The 25,916-nt window shown below is 37.1% G+C and overlaps 1 protein-coding gene across 3 annotated transcripts in view; it reads left to right on the forward strand.

The window, feature by feature from the left end:
* MGMT (O-6-methylguanine-DNA methyltransferase) overlaps positions 1–25,916 on the forward strand; it is a 220,730-nt gene that overhangs the window by 19,949 nt on the left and 174,865 nt on the right. Inside the window, exon 2 of one of the 3 annotated variants that reach the window (XM_063307348.1) lies at positions 23,472–23,611. In XM_063307348.1, coding sequence (XP_063163418.1) covers positions 23,490–23,611 — 122 coding nt within the window. In that variant the 5' untranslated portion in view covers positions 23,472–23,489. Of the gene's footprint in view, positions 1–23,471; positions 23,612–25,916 lie in introns of those variants that run through there. The other 2 variants (XM_063307350.1, XM_063307349.1) reach the window with 2 other exon arrangements.

A 25,916-nucleotide genomic window follows, 5' to 3' on the forward strand; every position in this document is an offset into this window, starting at 1 on the left:
CTGTCTCCTACAATATTAGCTATGCAATTTTGCAGTGTTGTTTTATCTGAAATTTTGATAAGCATGCTCTCTACCTTCGAATTATAATGTTGGTGATGATAGAACTGAAGACTAAACCTTATGGTACTCAATTTTCTCTCCAGTTTCATGAGGAACAATGATAATTTATTTATTTATTTTCATTTAAAAGATTTGTATGGCCATCCATCTTAATAACACAACTCTGGGTGGCTCACAACAGTAAAACCCTGAACTATAAAAACCATGAAATATAAACCTATAAAATGAAGCCAAAAATGAATGGTGATAAAGCAGAATAATTAAATATGACATGAACTATGATATGAATTAAGGCAAAACAGAATAATTAAATATTATGTCTGAACTATTGACAAAATGGCATGCAGATTATATAGTCATTTAAGACCTTGGCTCAAGTGATGGCATTCTGTAGACACAGAATGGAGTTGCTGCATTCATAGAAAAGTCATGTTAATTTAACAGGGTTAGAAATGTTACATATCCCCAGTGCTTCCTACTTTACTTGCTAGGATGAACTACAGTAGTCCGTTATTCTTCTGCTTTGGGCACTAATAAAGGTATCACACTGTTATATTCCCACAGGTGTATATAGATGTATGGAGATGTCTTTCTTTCTGTATAAGTTTGAATTGATGCCTTTTGGGAACTGACATCATTCCAATCACATGTTTGTGTTCTCTTATGGTCTCCCACAAGAAATCTATATTCAGGTATTGCTCCTTAACAGCTGGGAAGGGATCACTAATCTCTCTCTTTTTCTCATATAAGCAAGTATATAGGGATTTAATCTCTTGAGCTAAGTCAACAGATAAAGATTATATTCAGGATATTTCAACTTTAATTAGTTTCTTCTCTTCTTGATATCCCTTAAAATCCATGATGAGATTTCAGCATGTTGGGCATTGTCTGCTGTGCTTGGTTTTTCTGGGTACCTGATGAAGACAGAAGGACTGCGTTGATTCCTTGTAGAATCAGAAGTGATTCCCAGAACTAGGCCATTTGTGAGCCACAAACCACAGTGAAATGTTTAATGTCATCAGGGTTTTCCAATATCCATTGTTTATACCCATTGTTTATATATGGGTAGAGTGAAAAGCTGCTTTGTGAATGCTTACTGCTGGTAATCTGCTAGATATTATCCAGAGTTACAGAAGTGACATTGTTCGGTACTTAAGGTCCAGGTTGGACAGACCAGGCAGAATCTACAAAAAGAATTGGATATGTGAGATAAAGTAGAAAAATTGGACAGCATTTAGCAAACAAAGGAGCCAGAAAGGTGTTCTTAAAAAGCGGGGGGAGGGGGGCTTTGAAGAATTTGGAAAGTTGGAAAAAATTTAGATTGGTCAAGTTTCAAGATGTTCAAAGTTGAGTGAATAAAAACACATAGCAGCAAGAAAGAGAAACAAAGACAATTGACAGCAGATGAGCTGGCTCACAGCAGAGCAAAAGTATACACAGTAAGACTTTTTTTATTTCTCATGATAGGATTTATTTTTTGTTGGAAATAAAAGATCTTAGATGGCAGACTGTTTCCTATATAGAAGCTTCTCTAAGAAATAGCCATTGGGAATCTTCAAGAGCATGGCCAGGTTTAGTAATATAATGTAATCAGTATTACAGTCATGTCATTGAGATTAGCCCTTTTATTTTCTTCTATTTATAAGGGAAGAGCTGCAATTTGTTCCTGTGGGGAAATAAACAGTGCTCATTGTTTAAAACCAAAACCTGCCTCTTCCCTTGAAAGAGTGGCTACTTTAAACTTTGCTGAAAATTTAGGGAGTTCAATGGTAGTCATTTTGCAAATATTCAGTGGCTGCCCCCATTCTTTGGAAGTTCTCTCAGCAGAGATTTGGTCAGCTTTGTCCCTCCTGGGCCTCAGGAAAATGGTGAAGACCTACCTGTTCCAGGGGAGCATGCTTTCCAACTGCAGGTAGGATTCGTGGGTGCATGACTTCTGTGCTTTGGTTTTTATCTTTTCTGATTTTGTTATTTTTATATGTTCTTGGGATTTCTGAAAAAGATTTTATTTTATGTTGATATTGTTAACCACCCAAAGGCTCTGGGAAGGGATGGCAAACAAGCAAGCTATGTAAGTAAACAATGTATACAACACATACGCTAAATTTAGAAACTATTTTATTTGGCATTTTTCCAACTGACTTGGCTGTCGGAACTAATTAATGCATTGCTTTAAAGTATGTCAGAAAGATTTGAAAATATCTTCAGACTAAGAGTCAGTTCTAAAAAAACATTAAGAGTCAGCTTTTCTTTTTATTTGAAAATAACTTACAAAGAGCTGAAGGTGAAAGTAAAATGTACCTCATTTTGTTTGTTTATGGGATCATTCACTTTGCCCTTACAAAAAGTTCCTCTTCCAGGGAGATGACTCAGACTCAATTAGTCTAGACTTTGTAATTCATTATGACATGATTAATAGTTATTGTAAAAGTTCTATAGAACTTTTATATAACCAGGTAATGCCTGGAAAGAAAAGGTCATTAACACAGTCTATTTTCATTTTAATCAGATGTTTCTAAAATTGGGTTCATTAGCAAGTTATATCTCTGTATTTTAAAAATAGTTGATTATCAAAGGTTTTTGCATATTGTGATTATATTTTTTCCTTTTTCAAAAGACCTTTTGAATTCAAGTTTTGGATCATCTTTCATTTCTTTTCAAAAATAAATCATACTAATTCAGACACAGTAATCCTTACAGAAGCTTCAAACACTTAAGGCCAACTTTCATAAATTAATCCTTTTCTTCAACTTAAAATGATTTTTTTTGTTTATAATAATAATGTAATAATAGATACAATATAGGTATGACAAAAGACTGGTAAACCATGAATATCACATTTCATCCAAAAATAAATTCTGTATCAAGAAATCAAAGGAATACTAAATTCTGAAGGATGTTAAGATATGAAAATCTGCATTATATCCACATTCCACATGACCATAATTTATGCTTATTTCATGGAAACAGGGCAATATCCTGCAAAACAAGACTACTGTCTGGTGTCTCATTATTAAAGTCTAATGATATGAGTTAGACTTTCCACCAAACTTTGATGGCATATTTTCAATAGATATTAAACATTTGTAAACACATAATTTATTGGCTAGTTATGCATGGTGCCTTTTAATAGAAAGTTTTCTAGCAACTAATAATAAATATTAAGATACTTAACATTTTAATATTAAGATAAAATAAACAGAAAAAAGGATAAATAACCATAACATAAAAGGCAACATAAATTATACAAGTTGCAAATATAAATGGCTAAATCCTCACCCCATTATTCATGTGGGTTGTGACTTGGGACTGTAAACCTAAAAAGAGCAGTACAACTGCTTCAAATAAACACAGTAAAGAAAACAAAATTCATTGCCATGCCACAAAATATATGGATTAAAAAATGGACCGAATCTGAAAAGGTACCTCTGATAAGTTGTTCAGGAAGATTCTAAACCTTTAAATTGGGTGGGAATGATTTTCCCTTTTATCTTGTCCAGGAGGGGCTGTCTCTTTGAGATGGCCTCTCTGGCTGAAAAAGATGCACAATCCATATAAAATGCCTTCCAAAGTCTACAAACACATTTGTGTGTGCTGATTTTGATAAACTGATGAATTTATATTGGAATCCCATGCACGTTTACTCCAGAATAACTTTATTGTATTTAGTAGGGTTTTAATTTTTTTGCATTCAACCTTTTTTTCTCTAGTTACAATTTTCTCCTACAGATAGTCATTGAAATAAACACCATTGCATCTTAATAGAAGTCAAAATTAGGAAAGATTAAGAAGTGGAAATATAAAAACGTTATTCCAAGTCACAATTTGTAACATAACTACAATTAATTAAAAAACTCCAAGGTCATATAAGATTTGTTAGGCTTTTTTTCTTGTTGAGAAAAAATATCTAGTATTTACAGCTAGAGAAATCTTAGCAAATTTTATGAATTTTCATTCAAATCTTTATTCAGTGACGCAAATAAGTAGATGCAATGAGAATTGAGTTGCACATTTTTCTTTTTAACTGAAGATTGTATGAATATGATGACTCTGAATGAAATCTCTTTTATCTCAGCCTGATGGAGGCATTGTAACATCACTGCTGTCAAATGATGCTTCTGTTGAGCAATATTTGATTTATTTGGTCCAGAAATTCACTTTTAGCAACTAAGAATTCTAAGGAACATATAAACATATTGTTCTAGGAGCTTGGAGATTTATATTACAATCATTATGTATGTGTGAACCAGTTTATTCCCTTCAGTAGAGGAAGCAGCATTTGTACTGCTGACTGGATCCAAGATAAGGAATCGTTTTAAGTATGATAGACCCAAACAGTTAAAATATTATAGGATGCAACAGTAGACAAGGTGTGATCCTCTGGTAAATGTTGCAGTCAGTTTGGAGTCCAGACTAGCCCATAGCATCAAGATTTTGCCATCCAAACTTCATCTTGGAGAAAAGTAGAACAGAGAGTAGCATGCTGATATAACATTCCTTTATTGAACCATAGCAAGCAGAGGCATCGCATTTGGCTTCCAAATAATGATCAGGAGTAATTCCATTTAGTCTGTCTGGTCCTTATAAATGTGAACTGCAGTAATCTATGTACCATGGTGCCTTTAGGCACCAGTGTGCCCTAAGCACATTCTGCATTCAAATAAATATGTAGTTTGGGAGCAGTCCCTTTCTTCTCCTATATACCATATAGAAATCAGAGGAAAAAACAAGAAATGCACAAGTAGAAACTGATAGGTATGGAAGAACCTATTTTTTCCATACATTTTATTTCATATGCATTGCCATTATCTAGCCCTGAAATACAAAGTAAAATATTGTTAGTAAAGAAAGTATCCTTAAAAACAATATTACAATCCTTACAGACCCTAAATGTTAAAATCAGAGTGATATGAGATTAAATAAATAAAATAATTACAACCTAAAGAGTGCTGAATATAGATTTTTGTCTTAAGTCACAACTCAAAAGCATAAACTGAATTTTGTCCATTCAATTTATAATGTATGCCCATGTATTAAATACACCTCCTTAGTTTATTTTGGTCAGAATAACTCAAGGGTGAGATTTTTTTTAATCATACTTGCCTCAATTCTTAAACCATTAATATATAGCAAAGTGGATTTTTAAATGCTGTTTGCTCAAAATAAAATCATATGTCCAAGCTGCTGAATTCTCAAGCTGTTGAACTTATATATCATAATGCACTTTTTATTCAGAAACAGTTGCATTTATTACTTTTTTCTGAAATGTTTCAGATGATATAGGGGTTTTATGACTAGCTGTGTCTAGCACAACAGCCATTTGTGAATGAGCAAGCTTCCGTCATGGAAACAATTTTTTAAGAATGCCCACAACATGCTTTTTGAATTTCTACCAGTCCCCCAGAACTTGCATACATCTGCCTTAAGGCTGTGAGACTGAGTGATAATGAGAAATTTTGCCAGTTAATTATTTTTTAAAAATCATTCAAAAACTCTGCCAATAGTAGACCTATTCTAATTGAGACATGTCTATCTCATCACACCAAAACCTACTTAAGGCACCTTTTGAATTGGCAAATTCATAATATTTTTTAAAAGATAGACATTATTCAAATCCATTTATATATTTTTCTGAGTGGAGACCAACATCGAACAGTACAATAAAGAGCAAGCAAATTGGCACAGTAAAGATCTAAACAATGAATGAATGATAGATTAATTCTTTGGGAGGGTCTGATGGGCCATTTGTAATGCTGGTATGTTCTTTTTATATTTCCATTCTCATACATTAGGTTTATATACATGATATTCTTGCCTCTTTCTGAAACAATTAGGAATAAAATGTTAGTATTGCTTCTCTCTCAGAAAACCAAATCTGCTATTTTGAGCATTGATAGATTTTCTGCATTTGATATAATTGAAACTTTTTAATTAGTCTTGGGGAAAATGGTTGCTTTTGTATCAAGCAACATTAATCGTGAATTGCCTTTGCTTCTTTAGTTTGGCTTCTACATTTTTATAAGTTTTGATAGTAATATGGTTCAGGAATTGTTTTTTTAAACATTATTTCCTATACAATGTTGGATAAACATTTTTTGCAACACTTACACACTTGATGATCTTTTCCAATCATGAAACAGTGTTGTATCAAAACCAATAATTTTTCTATTATATTAGAATGTCCCATCTGTTTAGACTCCATTTAAATAATTTCTGTCAACCTTAGTGAATTTGTGACTGTTTGTTCCATGAGAGCATATGAAATTAAGAATCCTCCTCCCACATCACATAAAATATATTTGAAGCCCTTTAAAAAAAGAGTTTGATCAACAGGGAGCCATAAATATAAGATGCTTTGAAGTTTGCATATTTGCTGTGAAGTTTTATGCTGTTGCTGTTTTGGCTGTACTGGGGAGGAAAAAGAAGACTTAAGACTTAAAACCAATAAATTGAAATTGAATTTTTAATTTCCTTTTTAGTGTGCAGTCAGTCAAAATAATTATATTATTTTGAAATACTTACTGTGTCATAAAGGCTTGTAAATATAAAATTAAATACTGTCAGGATTTAATCACATGGAAAGATTTAATCACATGGAACAACTGTTTTAGTACTGGAAATATTTAATGTTTTTAAACTGAATTACTGTAGAATGAGTAACAGGTAGAGATTGTGTTTGCAACTTATCAAATCCAGTTGTGGTTTCTGGGGTTTGGTATCCCATTCTTTAGGACATAAAATGCACTGTTGGTACTAAAGCCTTCCTTCCCACCTGAAACTTGGGTTCATCATTTCGGCGCAGCATATTTCCCTTTTTTTTTTTTTTACCATCTCTTCCTGAAGTGGGGAGAGCACCTTGGACCTTGAAGGGCACAGTGCCAGTAAAAAACACACTTCTTCAAGGTCACAAAAACATACCAGGAATGTTTTTTTTTCCTGTATAGAACATTAAGTCATAAATCATCCTAATATTTGCTCTGATACATATTCTGAAGTGAACACCTTTTTGGTACTCATAAATTATTAATGACAAAGGCTTAATTTGGTTAGCTAACACCAGTGTTCCAGTTTTAGCATTTAGGCATAATGAGCTATGTACACAGTATTTTATTCTCACAGATATGTTGGGATAATGCCATTTTAATTACAGTACATAGAAGTTTTTTGGGGAACTGTTCTCAAGATAGTTCCCCCCCCCCATTTTCTTTACCTTGTAAAGCTTAAAATGATGAGATATTCTGACATAAAAGATTGGCAAATGTAATGATAAGTAGAAATATAAGTTCATATGTTTCATAATAGAAAATGTTTTCATAAATACTGCAGAACAGCTCTTTTATATCCAAGATGATCAAAACCAAGATATGTGCTGCTTATAGAAACAGCAAAGGCCATTAGATTCCATCAGTTAAAAATAAAAGTACTATATTGAAATGAAACATGTTCTATACATACAGAGAGATAAAAGGCAGTTTATTTAGATTAAAAAATAATCTAGCTAAAATAATAAGTTTCAGTATATGGCTTATTTTTAAAAGAGCTAATTCATATTCTTACTACAGCTTAAAAACTAAATTTGTTGTACCCTTAAGCTTTAAGCTTATCTTTTCAAGTTATTGCTTAACATTATCGTTCCAAGACATGTTTTATTTTTTTTATCAAGTAATTCCTCTGAAATATTAAAATGGAAAACATTAAAATAAAAGTTTAATTTGAATCATTTTTACACAATATTATGGAGATTGTTGCTCCAGTGGTGTTTCTCAAGAAAGCATATGAACAAAATAGTATGTTATTAAGCTAATAGTTTCCTCCTGAATATTCTTTCAGAGGAGAAATAATTACCTGTGCAGGGGAACAATTTGTATGATCAACAAACATGCAGAACTAGTTAGCCTGAAATAGATTTAAACTAAGTTTAAATATTCATCCTTAAAGTATATGTCTGTAAAACAGACTGCAAAGACATATTTAGTTGGCACACTTAATCAGTTCAAATGAAAAGGAGTAAAAATTAATAAACAGATCATGCTTCTTCACAGTATGGGGGTGAACTTTCTAAGTGGATTGTCTGCTTAACTTTCCAAAAGATCTGGACCAAGTTGAATTGGTGGGGCATGAGGCTTGTATCTTACTGATTGGAGAAAATCTTAAAAATATGTAACAGGAGTTTCTGCATAATCTTATATAATGTTGTTGTTTGGTATCTTCCTTTAAATAGAATTTGGTATTTTAGTGTAATCCCCATAAGATTATTCATGGTACCCTGATCTCTGAGTAGCAGATATTCTAGCACAATATATGAGTGAGCATATTTAAGATTTCTAGTGCTTTAAGAACTTATTTATGCAAGGATTTCTTTTCCTTCTTATATCTACATTCAGCAGTTAAGATAAATTCGAGAACATAACCACATATTATAACATAACAATACAACAAATCAAAAACAGTTTTAACAGATTAGAAAGATATTGGACAGAAAATTACCTATACTGTAAAACAAGGCCTTCCAGAATTAAACCAAAAATATATGCACAATAAAATATTTATTAATTGCTTGAGCATCATGAGTAAAATTTATTCTCGGTAGACTGCATGTCAATCACAACACTCAGTTCAATAAGTTAATGAGCAATGCAGTCCTAACTCTGCAGCACAGTATTTATGTACTTTGGAGGACCTTCCTTCTTTTATAATCATAATAATAATAATTAAATTTATAAGCCGCCCAACTCCCAGCAGTGAACCTCCAGACATATTTAGGGAGAGCAAAGAATTGTACTGGCTTCATTTTTTAAAAAAAATAAGTCACCCAAATTCACAATTTCATAATAAATACAATGAGAATAATTTGTTATAAAATTGGGAGAAAGAATGGCCTATTTGTTCATCACTATATTTCTTGTTTCGTTCTATGTAGTTTTTGCTATGTAGCAAATTCATATGCAATAATTAGATTGAAATAATTTCTCTTTCCTACTCCAACAGGTTGCAAATTTGCTAAATAATGGCAGGATTAACTTAACTTTAGTGTCCTACAGAGAGTAAGTTTCTGGGATGGTGTGACACATTTTAAGCTTCTGCTTGCCAAGACAGAACCATTTAAAACCTGACATTTCTGCTCAAAACCGTACTGCCACAGTCCTCAGTGCTTTGTGACAAACTGTCACTCTACAGTACTGTGTCTAGTTGGAAGCTGTAAAATTATCTTGTTTTATGTTGCAGGGGCTAGTATACTGTTGACAGTTCTCAGGAGTAAGACAAGCCTGAGCTGCTTGTGTATGATGATAGTAAAAAAGTGTCAATTCATGAATTCTGTAAGAATCGGGTGTCAGGAAAAAACAGAATGGGTACTTTCTATATTTTGGGGATTGAGTCAAGTGGTAAGAGTGGGTGTGAAGTGAAACAAGCATTTTGTTCTATAGGAGCAAACTCAGAATGTTTTATATATTCCACCATAGGGAATAATAGGAACTCACAATGACCTTTGCTCCCTTGGTTTTGATCCTCAAGTCACAGTGTCATCCATGTTAAGTGCTTCCTGTTATTCAACTTACCCCCCAAAATGGGCCAAGTGAATTTTAAAATGTATTATTTAACAAGTTCCCCTCACAAACACTGGAAGCATTTGTTACAGCTTGGTCTGCCTGCACAAAGACCATAGAACTTTTCCTAGAAAAGAAATAGCAGTGCTAAGTTTATTCACTTCAGTAACATAGCCTATGAGTAGCAGAGCAACAGCAAAAATGTGGTTTTTTAAGTGTTGGCTTGAAACGTCTCAGTGCACATCCATGCACGGTATACTTTCTTTGCCTGCAAAGGAAGCTCAACATCTTTACAAGAATATGTATGAAATCAAAAGCACAATACTGTGGCATTTGGCAACCGGCTTGCAAAGCTCAACAAGCAAACAAATGAATATATAAAAACAGCAGTAAATTCACATACCAAGCAGGCAGCAGCCTTTTTATTAAGTTCAAAACTGTTTTTAGTCTCTGAACATGTGCTTAATGGAATCTCCCTAGCACCACCATCCCTCTTCTCCTCAGCCAGCTCCAGCCAGTGGCAACAAGTATAAAATCTGTGCCTGCTGTTTTATTGATTAATTCTACCTCCAAGCCTATGAGGACTTAAAAAATACAAACAAGCCAATTACTGAATGTCAGAACACTCAACACAGTATGGAATGAAATGTCCTGTTTTCTCTTGAGGTTGGAGCAAACTTCAGAACATGAACTATTTTGCTCAGAATCCTCTAAAGAACCATTTTGTACTTGTACTTGAAACATTTTGAATTCAGATTGTTTTGCACATCCTTATACTATACCCATAGTTGTTTCATGGTGTATCCCAATTAAAACCATCACTTAAAACTTCCCCCAAACTTCAATTACAACTTTTAATTTCTCATATTTCAAACTGTTAGTTATTATGAACTTAGTATAACCATTATATAAAATGTCTGCAGCAGTAACTTTTCAAGCAATATGGGTTCTTATCTCCACTTTGAACTATATTAAAACTTAATAGGTGCCTGGCCGTTCCGGCCGTGTTTGCTGTGCCTGTGGACCTGATGGCGGTTGTGGAGATAGCCCCTCTGTATACTATGCACTCTTGCCATGGACATCTCTCCCCCCATGGATTTTTTTCTTTGGGGGGGCATTGTCAGTGATTGCTGCCAGGAACTGTGCCTTGGTAGCTCACCATCTGAGAGGCCAACTAGGACATTGGGACTCTGGAGGTGCTGGTAGGCGAAACGAGGATAACAAAGTGGGAAGCTACTGTGGACCCTCTCTCCAGAAGCCATTTTACCTTTTCTTCAGCTAGTCCCAGAGAGGAAGAAGACAATGCGGTGATTCCCACTTCGGCATGGATTCTATCTACTGGTTAGGGTGTCTGTGGATTGTGGGTTTCCCACTGAAGACTGCTTCTCCCATCTGGGTGGGGGTGGGGGTGAATGGAGAGGGAGCTCCAGACCAGTTGGTGAGACTGGCAGGGGAGGGGTGCTGGTGAGTGGGGGGGGGTGTTTAGGAGTGGAATGGGGGAGGTAGTCGCTGAGTAACCTGATGGCTTTCAGAGTTACTAAAGCTGAAGTTCTTCAGGGGCTTGGCTTCTCCTCCCTAGGATGGATGGAGTTGAGGGCAAGGAGAGGACCCTGGCCTCGGGACTTGGGGGATGGTGCTGCCTTTGGGGGGTGGGAGTGGGCCAAAGTGTTATGGTGGTGTATGGGGAAGATATGGTGGGAGACGGAGTGGGGAATACAGGGCCAGTATCTTGGGGAATACAGGGCCAATGTCATATACTGGTTTCACATTCGAGCTCCTTGGTCTCAGCCCCTGTACCCAGTCAGTAGACTTTCAGGGGCCCTGGGTTTTGGCTGCTGCTTCTAAATGCCAGTTTGGTTCATATTAAGGCCTCCCTCATTTGCAATTTAATCATAGATGAGAGGGCCAACCTGACATGTATTACCAAGACCTGGCTGGGTCTAGAAGAGGGGGATGGCCATTTTGGAGATGTACCTAGCAGGGTTTCAGTTGTGCATCGGCTGAGACTCAAGCTCAGGGTTGGAGCTGTGGCAATTGTCATCTGGGAGTCTCTTAAGGCTTTCAAGGGTGCTGCTCTGTAGGTTACAGGGTGACTGACTGAATTCCTGCTCACACATTTCAGCCATTGCAGTTGTGCATCAATTTGTAATAAATAAAACCCGTTAATACCTCTTCTGTATTCAGTCTAGTTGGTCAGACCACCACCATCCACTGCAGGGAGGCAGGACCTATTAGAAGTTTCAAAGAAAGCTGGAGGCCGTTCCTACTGGTCTGCTGCATGGTCCATCTGAAGCCTTAGTAGGCGCTTGGAGTAGGGGGGCGGCTGAGGCTTTGAATCAGATGGCACCTATGCAACCTCTCCCCTCTCATGGACCCCATCACTCTGTAATTCACGGAAGAATTGAGGGAGATGAAATGAAAGCAAAGGCGTCTGGAGCGTCACTGGCATTCAACAGGGTATGAACTCAACTGACAAGGGTTGAGCCATTATTAAGGCCTACCTTGTGGCGATAAGGGCAGCAGAGCATCAATACTTCTCCACCCTTATTGCGTCTGTGGATAGCCATCTTGCAACCCTGTTTCGGGTGACACGTGTCCTCTTAGAGGGGGCTCAGCGAATCCCTTGCAAGGGTATGCAGAAGAATTTGTTCAGCATCTGAATTTCAGTTGGATTCTGGCCTTATTGAAGGTCCAGGGGAAATGCCTGGGGAGGAGTCTCCTGGTTATCTGGGAACGGTTTGAACCTCTTGGGCCTTAGGAAATAGGGTCCTTAGGACTGTGAACTCAGCCACCTGCTCTTTAGCTCCATGGCTCTTTTGGCTTTTGAAAGCAGCCCAGTGGGTGTTGTGTGAGTGGGTTCTAATGATGGTGAATTCTTCCTTGAGTGAGTGTGTTGTTCTTTTACCTCTTAAGGAGGCCTTGGCTTGCCCCTTCCTCAAGGAGCCATTGCTGGATCCCATTATACTGGACACTTTTTGTCTGGTATCTAACTTCCCCAATTATTTATTTATTTTATTTTTATCCCGCCTTTATTATTTTTATAAATAACTCAAGGCAGTGGACATACCTTTTCATGGAAAGTGTTTGAGAAGGTGGTTGCACAAGAGCTTCAGAGGATCTTGTATGAAGTGGATTATCTAGATCCCTTTCAGTGAGGGTTCAGGCCTGGGTATGGGAAAGAAACAGCATTGGTTGTGCTTTTGGATGATCTCTGGTAAAGGCAGATGTTGTGTATCCCTTCTTGCTGTACTTGACCTCCTTATGGCTTTCAATACCATTGACCATGGTATCCTTCTGGAATGACTCTGGGGATTGGGGATGGGCAGCACTGTATTGTGCTGGTTCGCCTCCGTTCTCCAGGGTCGATACCAGTTGGTGAGAGATCCTGCCCTTGGCTCCCACTGTGTGGGATGCCGCAGGGTTCAGTGCTCTCTCTGCTCCTATTCAATACCTACATGAGGCCGCTGGGTGAGCTCATCTGTCGCCATGGGGTGAAGTGTCATCAGTATGCTGATGATACCCAATTATACGTCTCTGCCCTGGCGAATCAAGTGATGCCGTGGACATCTTATTCTGGTGCCTGGAGGCTATGAGGGTTTGGATGGTGAACAACAGGCTTCAACTGAATCCTGGCAATACTGAATGGCTTTAGATTTTGGGGCCTGCTGGTTCTAGGACTATGCTGTCTTTGCACTGCCCCAAACAGACGTGCTGCACAACTTGGGGGTCCTTCTAGACTCACAACTCCTGCTCAAAGAGCAGGAGGCAGTTGTGACTAGGAGGGCCTTTGCACAACTTTGTATTGTGTGCCAGTTGCACCTGTTCCTAGATTGAGGGGCTCTACTCAATGGTCACTCATGCCCTAGTCACCTCCTGATTGGACTACTGTAACGCACTCTACATGGGGCTGCCCTTTAAGAGTACACAGAAGCTTCAGCTGGTGCAAAATGCAGCAGCCCAGGCAGTTACATGTGCCTCTAGAATGGCACACATTATACCTTTGCCCCATGAGCTGCACTGGTTGCCGGTTTGCTTCTGGATCCAATTCAAGGTGCTGTTTTTGACTGTTAAAGCTCTTCATGGCATGGTGCCAGGTTGTTTGAGGGACCCCCTCTCCCCGATTACCATCTGCCCATCCCATCAGATCCGGCAGAGGAGGTATGCCGCGGCTCCTGTCTGTTAGGGAGCTACACTTGGGACCCAGAAGGCAGGCCTTTTCTGCCATGGCCCCCGCCTTATGGAACATCCTCCTCCCTGAAGTGAGTCTGGCTCCATCTCTGTTGATTTTCCAGAAGTCCTTCAAAACTTGGTTATGTTATCAGGCCTGAGGTGGCTCCATTGTTGTTGATATCTCCTACCCTCTCTTAGGCTTTAATCACAATTTTTAAATTTTCTGAATTGTAAATTGTTTTTTATATATTACTGTTCTATAGTTTTATTTTAAGCCATCCAGAGTCACTCATTTGTGAGATGGACAGCCATATAAATTTGATAGATAAACAAAGAAAAAACATAATAGGTGGTCTTGTACAGGTCTCAACTCCTAAATCTCAGATTTTTATCTATAATATCATGTGGAAGTAACTGAGTTCATAAAGTTAAGAGACTAAATGAAATCTGGTTATCAACATGTTTTGCATAGTTAACAGCATAGTATAGATATATACTGAAAAGTAATTCATACTGAGAAGCAGCAGGCAACTTTTTGTGGGTTTGGGGTTTCAAAGCAAAATAGGTCCATTAACCATAGCAGAAGCTTAATGCAGTGGTTTTCTTTGGTGGGTCCCCCCCCCCCCAGCATATAATAATTTATGCAACTGAAAATTGGCATTTTACTGCCAAATTTTGGAAGTACAGTTTTCTGGGTCTTGGGGGCTACAAAGTTGAGGCTGGGGGATGGCAAAGTGCCAATCCCTACTTATACGTTAAGTATTATAGGATTACTGTACTCACTAGATGTAATACAGAAATTAAATCTGTACAATCTCTAATGCATTATGGACAGAATTTATAGTGAAATCTCTGGAAGTAAGTTTTGTGATTATTATTTTGTGATTATTATTATTATTATTATTATTATTATATAATATTATAATATTCTTAGTTGCCCATTGGGCAAAGTTAGCTGCAAACAATGTTTGAAATGTAGTTTCTTGATAGAAGGGTTAATTGTCAAAATATATATGTGGTAGGGAGTAATTTTATGAGCAAACAGAGGACCAGTAAGCAGCATAAAAAGAAATACTATTTTATCTCTGAGATAAAATAGCAGAGGAAAGAATACAGAGTAAGTAAAACCTTGCAGTGATGTAAGTAAGGCATAAAAAAATAAGAAAAAATGTTGAGCAAAAAGGAGTTACAGGGAAGTCAGGTTTTGAAGAAAAGTATTCATAGAATCTTAAAGAAAGGAATGACTACTCTGAAAAAAAAATCAAGAAATATGAGATAAATGTCTTGCCATAACTAGAAGAGAGAGAGAGTTTGGTGTAGAGGTTAAGGCACCAGGCTGGAAACTGGGAGACTATGGCACGAAGCCAGCTGGGTGACCTTGGGCCAGTCATTCTTTCTCAGCCCTAGGAAGGAGCCAATGGCAAACCACTTCTGAAAATACTTTGCCAAGAAAACTGTAGGGACTAGTCCAGGCAGTCACCAGGAGTCAGCACTGACTTGAAGGGGGGAAAAAAAATCCCAAGGAGAAACAACAAAAGAGACAGGACTTTTCTTCGTTAATTGTTTCCCTTTTTTGATCTTTCAGTTCTGAACAAAGTTTGTAGATTGATCACAAAGTTGGCAGTAGGTCTCTCTTAACTCCTTAGTAATTCAAGTTGAAAACTGAGCTGATAAATTTTTATGTCCCAGCCCAGAAGATCTGTGTGGTTTTGTTAATCCAGCCCTACCCAATATGGTATCCTACAGATGTGTTACAACTCTCACCAACCCAAATCACCATAATTATGCCCAACATACCTGGAAAACATCAGATTGCAGAAGCTGCCATAAGAAGTGTGCATAACTTATTCTAGTGATAGGTATGTCCTGTCTGATCTGACCACTGAATTGTGATGCCAATTTTGTGCCAAGATTTTAAAGTAAGTCTGTGGCTAAAGGTTGATTTCTGAATACTGCAGACCAGAGTTTACTGTTTTTATTATTATGAATATCATAAGTTGATGGTTCATTCATAATAATTATTTAAATTCAGGTTAAAGGGGAGGATAAAATGCATTTCATTTTTCAGTTATCGCAAATAGCCATAAAAATACATTTCTTTTCTGAGCCCAATTAAATCCAACCATTTCCATAGCTTCAGGTAAATTCTGTCAAAATTAAGCTTGAACTTAATGGCAGCATGTGATCAGGATCACCATTTCAATCACAGAACGAATTGGTATTTGAAAGCTTATGCCACCAGACCTTGGGCATGCCACACTGGCTTTGTAATTTCACCAGTGTATGAAGCCAAGAGAAATGTCCTTAAGGGTATGCCATACTTTCATTTAATCATTTTAGTGTTCAAAATATTGGCTGTTGTGTAATGGCTGTGAAATCCGTTTATGCAAACTCTTGCTTCTTTCCAACCTAGTATCTTTATTACTGGAACTGAATCCAGGATTGGTAAGGATTTATTTCACAGGAGTTTTTTGTTTTGTTTTGCTTTTGTTGTTGTTGTTGTAATAAAGCATGCCCTCCAAAGGTATTTACTACAACTCCTGGATGGACAATCATAGAAGGTACAGTCTAATGTATCTGGAGGGCACCAGGTTGTGAAAAACTGTGTAATGTCAGACAGGCCCTTCTTTGCATTTTTGACCCTGGTAGGAGCCCAGATTTTTAATGCAATCCTTTGCCTCTTTTTGCTTAGCCCAGTATTTATAGGACTTAGGGGCTTTAGGCACTTGACAATTTTGCCATGCAATTAATTTTACTAGGCTGCTAATTACATTATTACTCTACTGCCAAGTCTTTTTTTTTTTTAATCCTGGTGATATTTGTTACTTCATAGATTAGTATTGACCTCAGTTTGGGTCTGTCAGGGGGAAAGACCAGAATATCTAGGTTTGCTGTATTCTCATTTTGAAGTAGAATTTGTGAAGGAGCCTCAACTGAAAACTTAGTAGGATATGAAAAAAAGAATTTCACTCTTTTGATTTCAACTTTAAAAAAAAGACACGTATGCTTTACTTTTGCGTTGCCTGTCAACAATGTAATAACAGCTTCAAATCTGTAATAGAATAGATCAGGAGGATTTAGTCAAATTTTCACTAAAAAAATCAGATTCATGGCAAGCTTTAAGCCAATTTGAGAACAATTATACCTACCTAGTGTATACCAATTATACACTATCCAATAATATTCATTTAAGTAAGTTCTGCCATTTGTTTCCTGAAGAAGTGGATAAAGTGGATAATGTTCTTGAATTTCTTTGTGTCTCTGTTGGTTCCCTCACTGGCTTGGATTATAAGTGCTCTTTGACTTCATCTACAAATGATCACTGAGTTTTTGTTTTTGCTTTGCAGACAGAGTTCACCATCTCTTAAAAAATGCCGTGGTGAGGTTCTTGTTTAAGAAATCATCTTTGGACCTTTGGCTGAGTTTACTTTCTATCAGTGAAAAGTATTCCATGTTTAGGCAAAACTAGTTGAGAAGGCAATGGTGCTGTGGGTCTATGAGCTCTTAAGTGAGAGACCAATTATCTTGATACTTTTTGATTTGGGTTTATACCTGGATTTGACAATTGGTTTCCCCAAAGGATGATATATAGTGGGATAGAGAAGGGGAGTGTGACCCTATTAATATTTCTGAATCTCATGGAGGCTTTTGATATTGTTGGGTATAATATTGCATGGAACACTTGAGGGAGCTGAGGTTTGGAAATGTGGTTCTGTTCCGGGTGCTACTAGAAAGTAACACTGGGAAATCCTCTGGAAATGTTTCTGTACAGTGTTGCAGTCATGTCTCCCATGTTATTTAACATATGTATAAAGTTGCTGAAAACTTTCATTCATGGGTTTGGAGCTAGGTAGCAGGGGCATATGGATGATACTCAGCTGTATTTCCTTCCAGGGAGCTCAGGATTAGACATGTATAGAATCTTTGAACTGCAGGCAGTAAGGGACTAGGTAGGAGAATATGTGGAAACTTAGCACCTACAAGAAGCTGCTGTTACTGATTCTGCAGCTGAATTTCAGTATTGGGAGTAATACCTATTATGAATGGGATTGCATTCTCCCTTAAAGAACAGATTTTAAGCCACTTTAAGCCACTAAGGAAACAGATACACGATAGAAGTATAAGCTAAGATATATTCAGGCATGATGTTAATATGGACAGCAGATGTATAGTTCTAGGTGATTACATCTTCAGAAGTATTTTGCAGCTAGGAAATATTTCCAATTCAATTATACTTTATTTAGTTGCTCTTTGCTCTTATTTATTAAGAACTCTGTTTTCTGAGCCCTACTTGTTTATGTCATGGATCGAATTAGGGATCTTCTCCATACAGTAGAGAACATAGAAAATGAGAAGCCACCACTTTTCTGGGCAGTTTGTTCCACTCTCCAACTGCTGCTACTGTCATGCCTTTTGTAGCATTCAAATGGAATGTGTCTTTCACAGATTTAAATTCGTTATTCTATTCCTCCACTGTGGAACCAAAAGCAGTCTTGACTTTCTTCTGTATGATATTGTTTCAGGTATTTGAAGTATGGCATTATATTCCTTCTCAGTTGTTTTTTCTCAAGGTTTCTTCATTGTTATTGTTCAAAGTTATTACTTGAGGCACAAATGACCAGGCTCAAATTATCCTACTTCAGACACATTATGCAAAGACCTAACTCTCTGGAGAAGGCTCTAATGCTGGGAAGGTGGAAGGAAAAAGAAGAAAAGGATGGATTCAAGTTACAGTAGCAATGAGTGTACCACTAGGAGACCTGAAAGACCAGGCTAGGGATAGATCATCATGGAGCAAATCTATCTGTATAGTTGCTAGGATTCAAAAATGACTTGATGGCACATATTCAATCAATCAATCAAATGGCCTTTAGGCATCTGCTGTCCTTTTTCTGGGATGTCTCTTTTTCTTTATCTGATTGGTCAACCAGAGATGTGGGTTTTCTAGAAAATTTTGAACAGTATTTTTTTCCCAGAAGAGTTTGTATAGGAAACTCTTACATATAATTGGAATTAGCACAGTCATCTCCATTTCTACAGTTTACACAAGCATTTGGAGCTACATTATTTGCTCTGAAAAAGTTAAATTTAGCCTATTTTATGAGGTTTGAATAGCACATTCAAAGAAATGAAAAGCTTTGATGTTTAGTGAGAAAAATATTTTACTGTAATGTGGGAAACAAAATTAATAGGCAGTATGCAGTCAATATTTATTTATTTATTTATTATTTATTTATCAAATTTGTCACTGCCCATCTCCTCCCACCAGGATGATATGCCCTTTCACCTTACCAAATCAGTTTGAAGATTAGCCTTGACTGACCACTGTTTCACTCTGTTCCAATGAAATGAATATTGGGTTTGGTCCAGTCTCATTGTCATTTCAAATCTGTAGAATCACTTTTAATCTGAGACAAATCTTCAGAATTGTTCAAACTACATTCTTCTTCACTTTAGAATGAATTCATGGGCAAATCTGTCCACTTCTGACACTGCATATGCCTGTTCATATATTGTTCTTCTTGTGATGGATTTTCTAGAAGCAAGGTATTTTGAGACATGGAAATGAGTTTAGTAGTGGTAGTTGGTTCTTCTTTTTTTGTTATGCCTGATCTCATTTCATTCACAAGACTGTCGTTGGTGGAAAGCCTAGGATTCTGATGGCCACCCTTGATAACTATTGGGTACTGGGCTTCTTTCCACTATGTGAGAGGTGATATATTCTCCACTACTGCCAGATTAAATCTTTCATAGTTTTTCTTTGGCATGATACTCAGCAATGTCTAATCACAGCTGTTTCACAAATGTTTAGGGCATACTTATCAACTGCCAGAATTGTATTGAGAAGAGTAGATATTTCCTCCTCTGATAAATGCTGTCCCGTCTGCTTAGGATTCAGAAGATTTGCTGCCAGATGAACCAGATAAGAACAAAACTCAGATCTGTTCTACTTCTTCTGGTTTGAATAAAAATGACATAGGCAAAACTTCAGTTCGATTTTCATAAAGTTGTCTAATGTGACAGGAATATTTGAAAGGCACGGAGTATCTCCTTGAAGTTGTTTGAGGGCCAGTGAAATTGGTAACAGCAGATTGAATGCTCCAAAACATGCTGTTGTCAAGAATCTGGGCATGAATGTTTGCAGGAGTGATTTGAGACACTGAGACATCTATTGCAGCATAGTGCAAGTAGTTCTTTGTGCTCAGCAAACTCTGAAACCATATGGTAGCTGAGATCCACCTAGTTTCTCCTGGCAATAGAAGTATATTTTCTTATTAGCAACATGAGGAATACCTTCACTTTGTAGTTTGCCAGTATTATTTTTCATTGTATTCAGACTCAGTATGCCCAATGCCAGAAGATTCAGCCCATGAGCTAAACACCCAAATACAATTAAATGGGAGCTTTTTGCCTTCAGTATTTTCCGTGTAGCTTTCATGTGATTTGGTCGTACTTATTTTCATGAATATTGGTTCAGATATCACAAGCATATTAATTAATGGAGTTATTTTAATATCAGTCCATCCATCTCACATTGGAGTCAATAATTTCGCTTAACTGTTATTTTAATTATGGCATACTATCCTTCTAACAGAAATGGGTTAAGTGATTCCACAATGGTAATTTATATGATGGACAGATTTGGTTATAACGTTCCTTCCATTATTTGTTTTTAGTCACAGAAAGAAGCAGATGACTTGCACATAAAGTTCTATAAAGTGTCTCATCTCTTATTCTTGATTTTCTTTTGACAATTTGTCATTGAAGCAGTCTTAACTGTCTTGAAGAACGTAAAGTAGATAGTACATTTAGTGATTGTGCTCTTGAGCATTGTGCTCTTGCCAGTCCATTTTCTAGATTTGGAAGTTCAGGGTTTACCTATCTATCTATCTATCTATCTATCTATCTATCTATCTATCATTCACATTTCTATCACAGCCCATCTCCCCCTTAAAGGGGGACTTTGGGCGGTTTACAATAAAATTCACCTTAAAACCTGACATCATAAAATCACCAATATTAAAAGAATAAAAATATAAATATAAAATCCAAGTGGGAGATTTCCATTCCATCGGGAGAACTCTACATCACCAGCCACCCCCAGGAAGTGCTATTGCCCTTCCCATCCCAGGCGAGGCAGCAAAACCAGGTCTTCAAGCCCCTCCGGAAGGTCGGGAGTGAAGGGGCCTGCCTCACCTCGGGGGGTAGAATGTTCCACATTCTATTACTTGACTTATCTGCATAAAGCAAGGGGGTTAATATTTATGCTTCTTCCTTTGCAGAGGGGGAACACTCTGTTCCTCCTAGCCTGGTATGCAGAGTGTTAAGGAAATTAGAAAGTCATTCATGTGGCAATATTACCTTGCCTTATCAGGAGGACCAGCTAAAGTTGTTAGCCCATGTTCAGTTTTTAAGGAATTGCAGTGGACAGACTTTCCTTTAGTTTATTACACCAAGAGGTCACTGCATATCACAGATAATATCTCATCTGAATTAAATTAGTTCTATCTTGTCTCTTTGTCTCAAATCTGAATCTCTAAGGGTTTGTCCACATACCATCTTTACCATGGCAGCAAGATGGCAGGCTTATGATTTGCTGAGGAATTGTCCTCACAACAGAACCTCCATCTCAGTGCCAGCCTGCTGCTAAGGCAGATTGAAGCCAGATCAAGGTGATCTGACAGAAACAGCAGCTTCCTTTGGAAAATGGAATAAGCCTTCCATGCAAATATTCTAGGTTGCATGGAACAGGAGCCTGAAGGAGATTAAATTATTATTATTATTATTATTATTATTATTATTCCCATTGTAGGACCAACTCCTCTTATCCACATGACTCTGTGTTACCACTTCTTCTCTGACTGCTGGAGAGGCCAAAATCTCCCTGGGAATTATTTTTTTTTCTAGGATCAGTGGAATATCTGCCTTGTGGAACACCTTCCACAAAGTCTCTATTCCCACCGGTAACCCTTGTGAAGCCTGCCACTGCTTCCCACCACAGTAGTCGCTATTCCCACTGGTAACCTCCTTTACCATCCCTACTTCATTTCTCTCCGACCTATCAGCAACTTGCTTTGAGTGCCTTAGGCCACTGCTGGGTGAAAACAGAAAGGTTAATACAAACTTAGAGAGCCAGTTTGGTGTAGAGGTTTAAGGCACCAGGCTAGAAACCAGGAGTCCGTGAGTTCTACTCCTGCCTTAGGCACAAAGCCAGCTGAGTGACCTTGGGGCAGTCACACCCTCTCATCCCTAGGAAGCAGGCAATGGCAAACCACTTCTGAATCTTGCCAAGAAAATTGCAGGGACTAGTCCAGACAGTTACCAAGAGTCAACACTGACTCAAAGGCACCAAAAAACCTCCACCTTCTCTCAGATGATGGCATTTCATCACTTGTTTTTCTCCTACTAACTTCCTGTAAATATTTTGTACTCTTTATGGACATTTATGCACCTCATTAAATGCTGCTTCATTCTTGTAACATTGTTAATATATGCTCACCCCCAATACTTGCACTTGGCAAGTTTTTTGTTACTGAATGGCTACAAACTTGATGCTACAAACTTTTTTTTAGAGAAAAAGATAAGGCATTGTGATGTCAGCCTGAGAAAGGGACAAGCAGACCAACTCCGTTTCCAAACAAACAGGGATGCTATTGAGAGGCCAGATCCAAGAGGATGCATGTACAGTGCAAAACTGCCTCTGGTGCCTTCCTGTCTATTCAGTTAATAATAGGAACAGAAAGTCCTCCATGTGGCAACATTATTCAATCTGGCCACATGGGGACTACAGGGAAGAGCAAACGATATTGGCCTCTCTCATTTTTCTTTAGCATCTGTAGTTTCCTCTTCCTTCTTTTCTCTCCCAGCCATTGGAACCAGTCAGCAAGAGAGCCGTGAAATTCCTGCTTCTCAATTTTTTAAAGAATCAAGTGAAAAACAAACATCATGCAACTTGAAATTACCAAACTCATCTGAAATGGAAACGTTTCCCCACCCCGCCCCCAAAGAGACATCTACCCTGCCCCATCCCTGTCTGCAAGAGCCTGAAAACCAAGTGGTGTAGAATATCTTCTTCATCTCTTGTTTCTGGTTTTGGTGTCATCTACTGGGGTTGCTCTTCTGCCTGCAGTTTCTGTTATCTTGTCTTTCTTATTTGAACTGATTACTCAGAATTCTTTCTCATCAGCTGAAGTATAGCTATTTGCGGAGACTTTTTCTTCAAGGATTCCTACAAACTTGCATTTGTTGCTGTTTTCAGACAGGAAGATAAATATGCCACAAGCATTGCAGTTCACAATTATAGATTCCTGTCTCTTTATTTTCACTTTTGCTTTTTAGGGGACTTCCAGTGGAAGGATTTTGGTTTCTTCTTGTTCCCTTCTCAGGTTAGCCAAATATAAATTCTTGAGTAAGAGGAAGATGTGATAGGAATCCTCCCAATAGAACTTCCTAACCAAAATCTGTTAGTTCACTCATTTATATGCTGTAATACCGTACCCTGCTTTGAGTGCCTGATGAGTGCCTTATCACTGATGAATTCCATATAAATTTTGACATAAATACATCTTTCCCTTGCAAAGAGGGCTCTCCTAATTCTTTTGTCTTATTTGGGGAAAAAACACTGAATGTTTGTAAATCCTTGAAATATATAAACTAGTAATTTTTAAAAAATATTATTATTTGTTTTTTAAGCAGGTTCTTTTCAGAGATGAAATGACTCAGTGTAAGAGGAGACGTGTGGTTCTGCATAGTCCTCTGGGAAGAATTGAGATATTTGGATGTGAAATAGGAGTACATGAGATACGCCTTGAGGGAAAAGCTGAGCCACGGAATGGGTAAGCCTGAATCTGATTCATTATTTTTACATATACACATGCATGTTAAAAGTCAAGATCTTTGCTACAACTCAGGGAGAAATTTTGGTTTCGTTTCCTGCAAGAACTTTGCAATCTAGGTAACATTTTTATATTGCATTTTTAAAAAATCTACTTTTTGTAGATTTGGATGGCCTAAAAATAAGAGACTAAAACACTGAAAATATTAGCCAGTAACTGCTGAAGGGGCTGGGACCATTTTCACTTTATTTTGATTATTTCTCAAATGACTGAAGGAATCATCTAGGATCTCCAAATCTGCTGACTACTGATGGAAGCATTTTTAATATGCTTTAACAGGAGGTCAGAGTGAAGTGTGCTGATTTTGTCTCACAATGTATCAAGAGAAAGTGAAAATAGATTCCAAAAATAACAGAAATCTCTTTATTCTCCCATTGATGAATACAATGTTTAAGATTTTTTTTTAATTCTTTCCTACTTTATGTGTAAGATCATAAAAATAGTGAATATGCCTATTAATCTTGTCTATAAGTTTAAAATAATTTTGTCTTCTGCTTTATCTTATTTTGTCTGAAGCTTTTTAAAAGCTTTTGATATAATACAAATATTGTGAATGGACAAGACTGAAGCTACTTGCCAGTTTCTTTTAAGATTCAATTTTATTTGGTAGCTGTACTTACACTGAAACAGATGTAATTTTCAGCAAATGTTTTAGGCATTAACACAATTTATATTGTACAATACTGAAATTAATCTTAAAACCAAGGGAGGTTTTTAAAAGAATTATTTTCACATTATAATTTTTTAAACATTCATGTTCAAAACAATAAAATACTAGTAGCGTTAAAGATTGTGTGCTCCTTTGTCCTGATAAATCACTTTTCATTTCAGCAATTCAGTAGCAGAGCAGGATCTACTATGTATGTGATGCGTTTTAATGACCAAGGGATTATAAGTCTTGCAATGCCTGCTCCTGATGGAATCCCTGTTATTACTTTTAAATCTTCTTATCCTGTGCCATCTTCCAGAAAGTCATCTTACCCTCCCTAGCTGTTTGGAGTAGATGAAGCATTTAGAAAGCTCTCACTCCAAGTCTCCTTGTTTGTGACACAAGGGAGTCTTCAGTACTCGTGAATGAACATCAGCTAAACCTCTACAAGTGGAGCAAACATTGATTTTGCTCTGCAGATGTCTTTATGCACAAAATGAAAGAGGAGGGAACAGTGAGCATAGGTTGTCTCCTTGAGTTCACTGGAGAGTTAATTTTTTGTTCACTAAATATTCTGGGTTTTCTTTCTACATCTCATAATTAATAATGTGGAGAATAGCACAGAGGCAGTGTACTGAAATCTAAAACCTTCCAAAGCTGATATCACTTACAAACTTCCATTTGATACACATATACATACACATAGCAAAAATAATTAGTCATGTGCCAGAGCCTTGTTAATTATGCTGGATCCATGGTGGAAGTTATCAATAAGCAGAGCCTCAAGATTTGCAGAAGTAAGAAAAAATGGAGAAAAAAAATGTCTTTAAGTAAACATGACCTATGGACATTAAATCTTTGCGAGATGAATGAAAAATGGGGTGGGATGAAATCACAAAAAGTACTTCAATAGTGAAGTGGACTTTACAAATTTGAATTCATATTTCTGCCCAGCCTTCTTCCTCCCCCACCTCTCTCTCTTTCTGCATAATAGTTTAGTAATTACCTTGCAGTCAAATTTAGCTACCATGATAGGATTAGGTAAGATTTCAACTATTATATATGTCACCCAGAAACATTGGCAGGATGATAGCTTACCAAACAAGTAATGCCAACTTTTGAATATTACTATTCCAAGCTGATTTCATAAAAGGTTTGTACGCAAGCATCTAGTCACCTGATTTTTTTTTTCCATCTTCATATTATGAAAATTAGGGCTTTGTAAAACTTTGGGTGATTTCTTTCAACGATGATTTGATCAATTCATCCGATTGAATGCTGTTGGAAAAGATCTTTGAAGCAATGCTGCAGTTTTATTTACCAAATGGGACCACTTTTCTGGTTGTTCCTCAGTCTTCTACAGATGCCTTAAAAACAGTACAGACAGATGAAGTGGATTAACCCCACCTTGACATTTCATAAGGTGGAGAGTGTTGCCTCTCATGTTTGCTGCAAGTGCAGGGTAGATAACTAGAAGCCTTTTTAATTACTAGGTCCCTGGATTTTCTTCTTATGTCTTATTGGAAAGATATATATTGTATGATGCTTCTGTAGTGGAAATATAGTCATCCCAATACATCATTTTTCCAGGCTATC

The sequence above is a fragment of the Candoia aspera genome, chromosome 6, assembly GCF_035149785.1.
Source record: "Candoia aspera isolate rCanAsp1 chromosome 6, rCanAsp1.hap2, whole genome shotgun sequence".
Lineage (NCBI taxonomy): Eukaryota > Metazoa > Chordata > Lepidosauria > Squamata > Boidae > Candoia > Candoia aspera.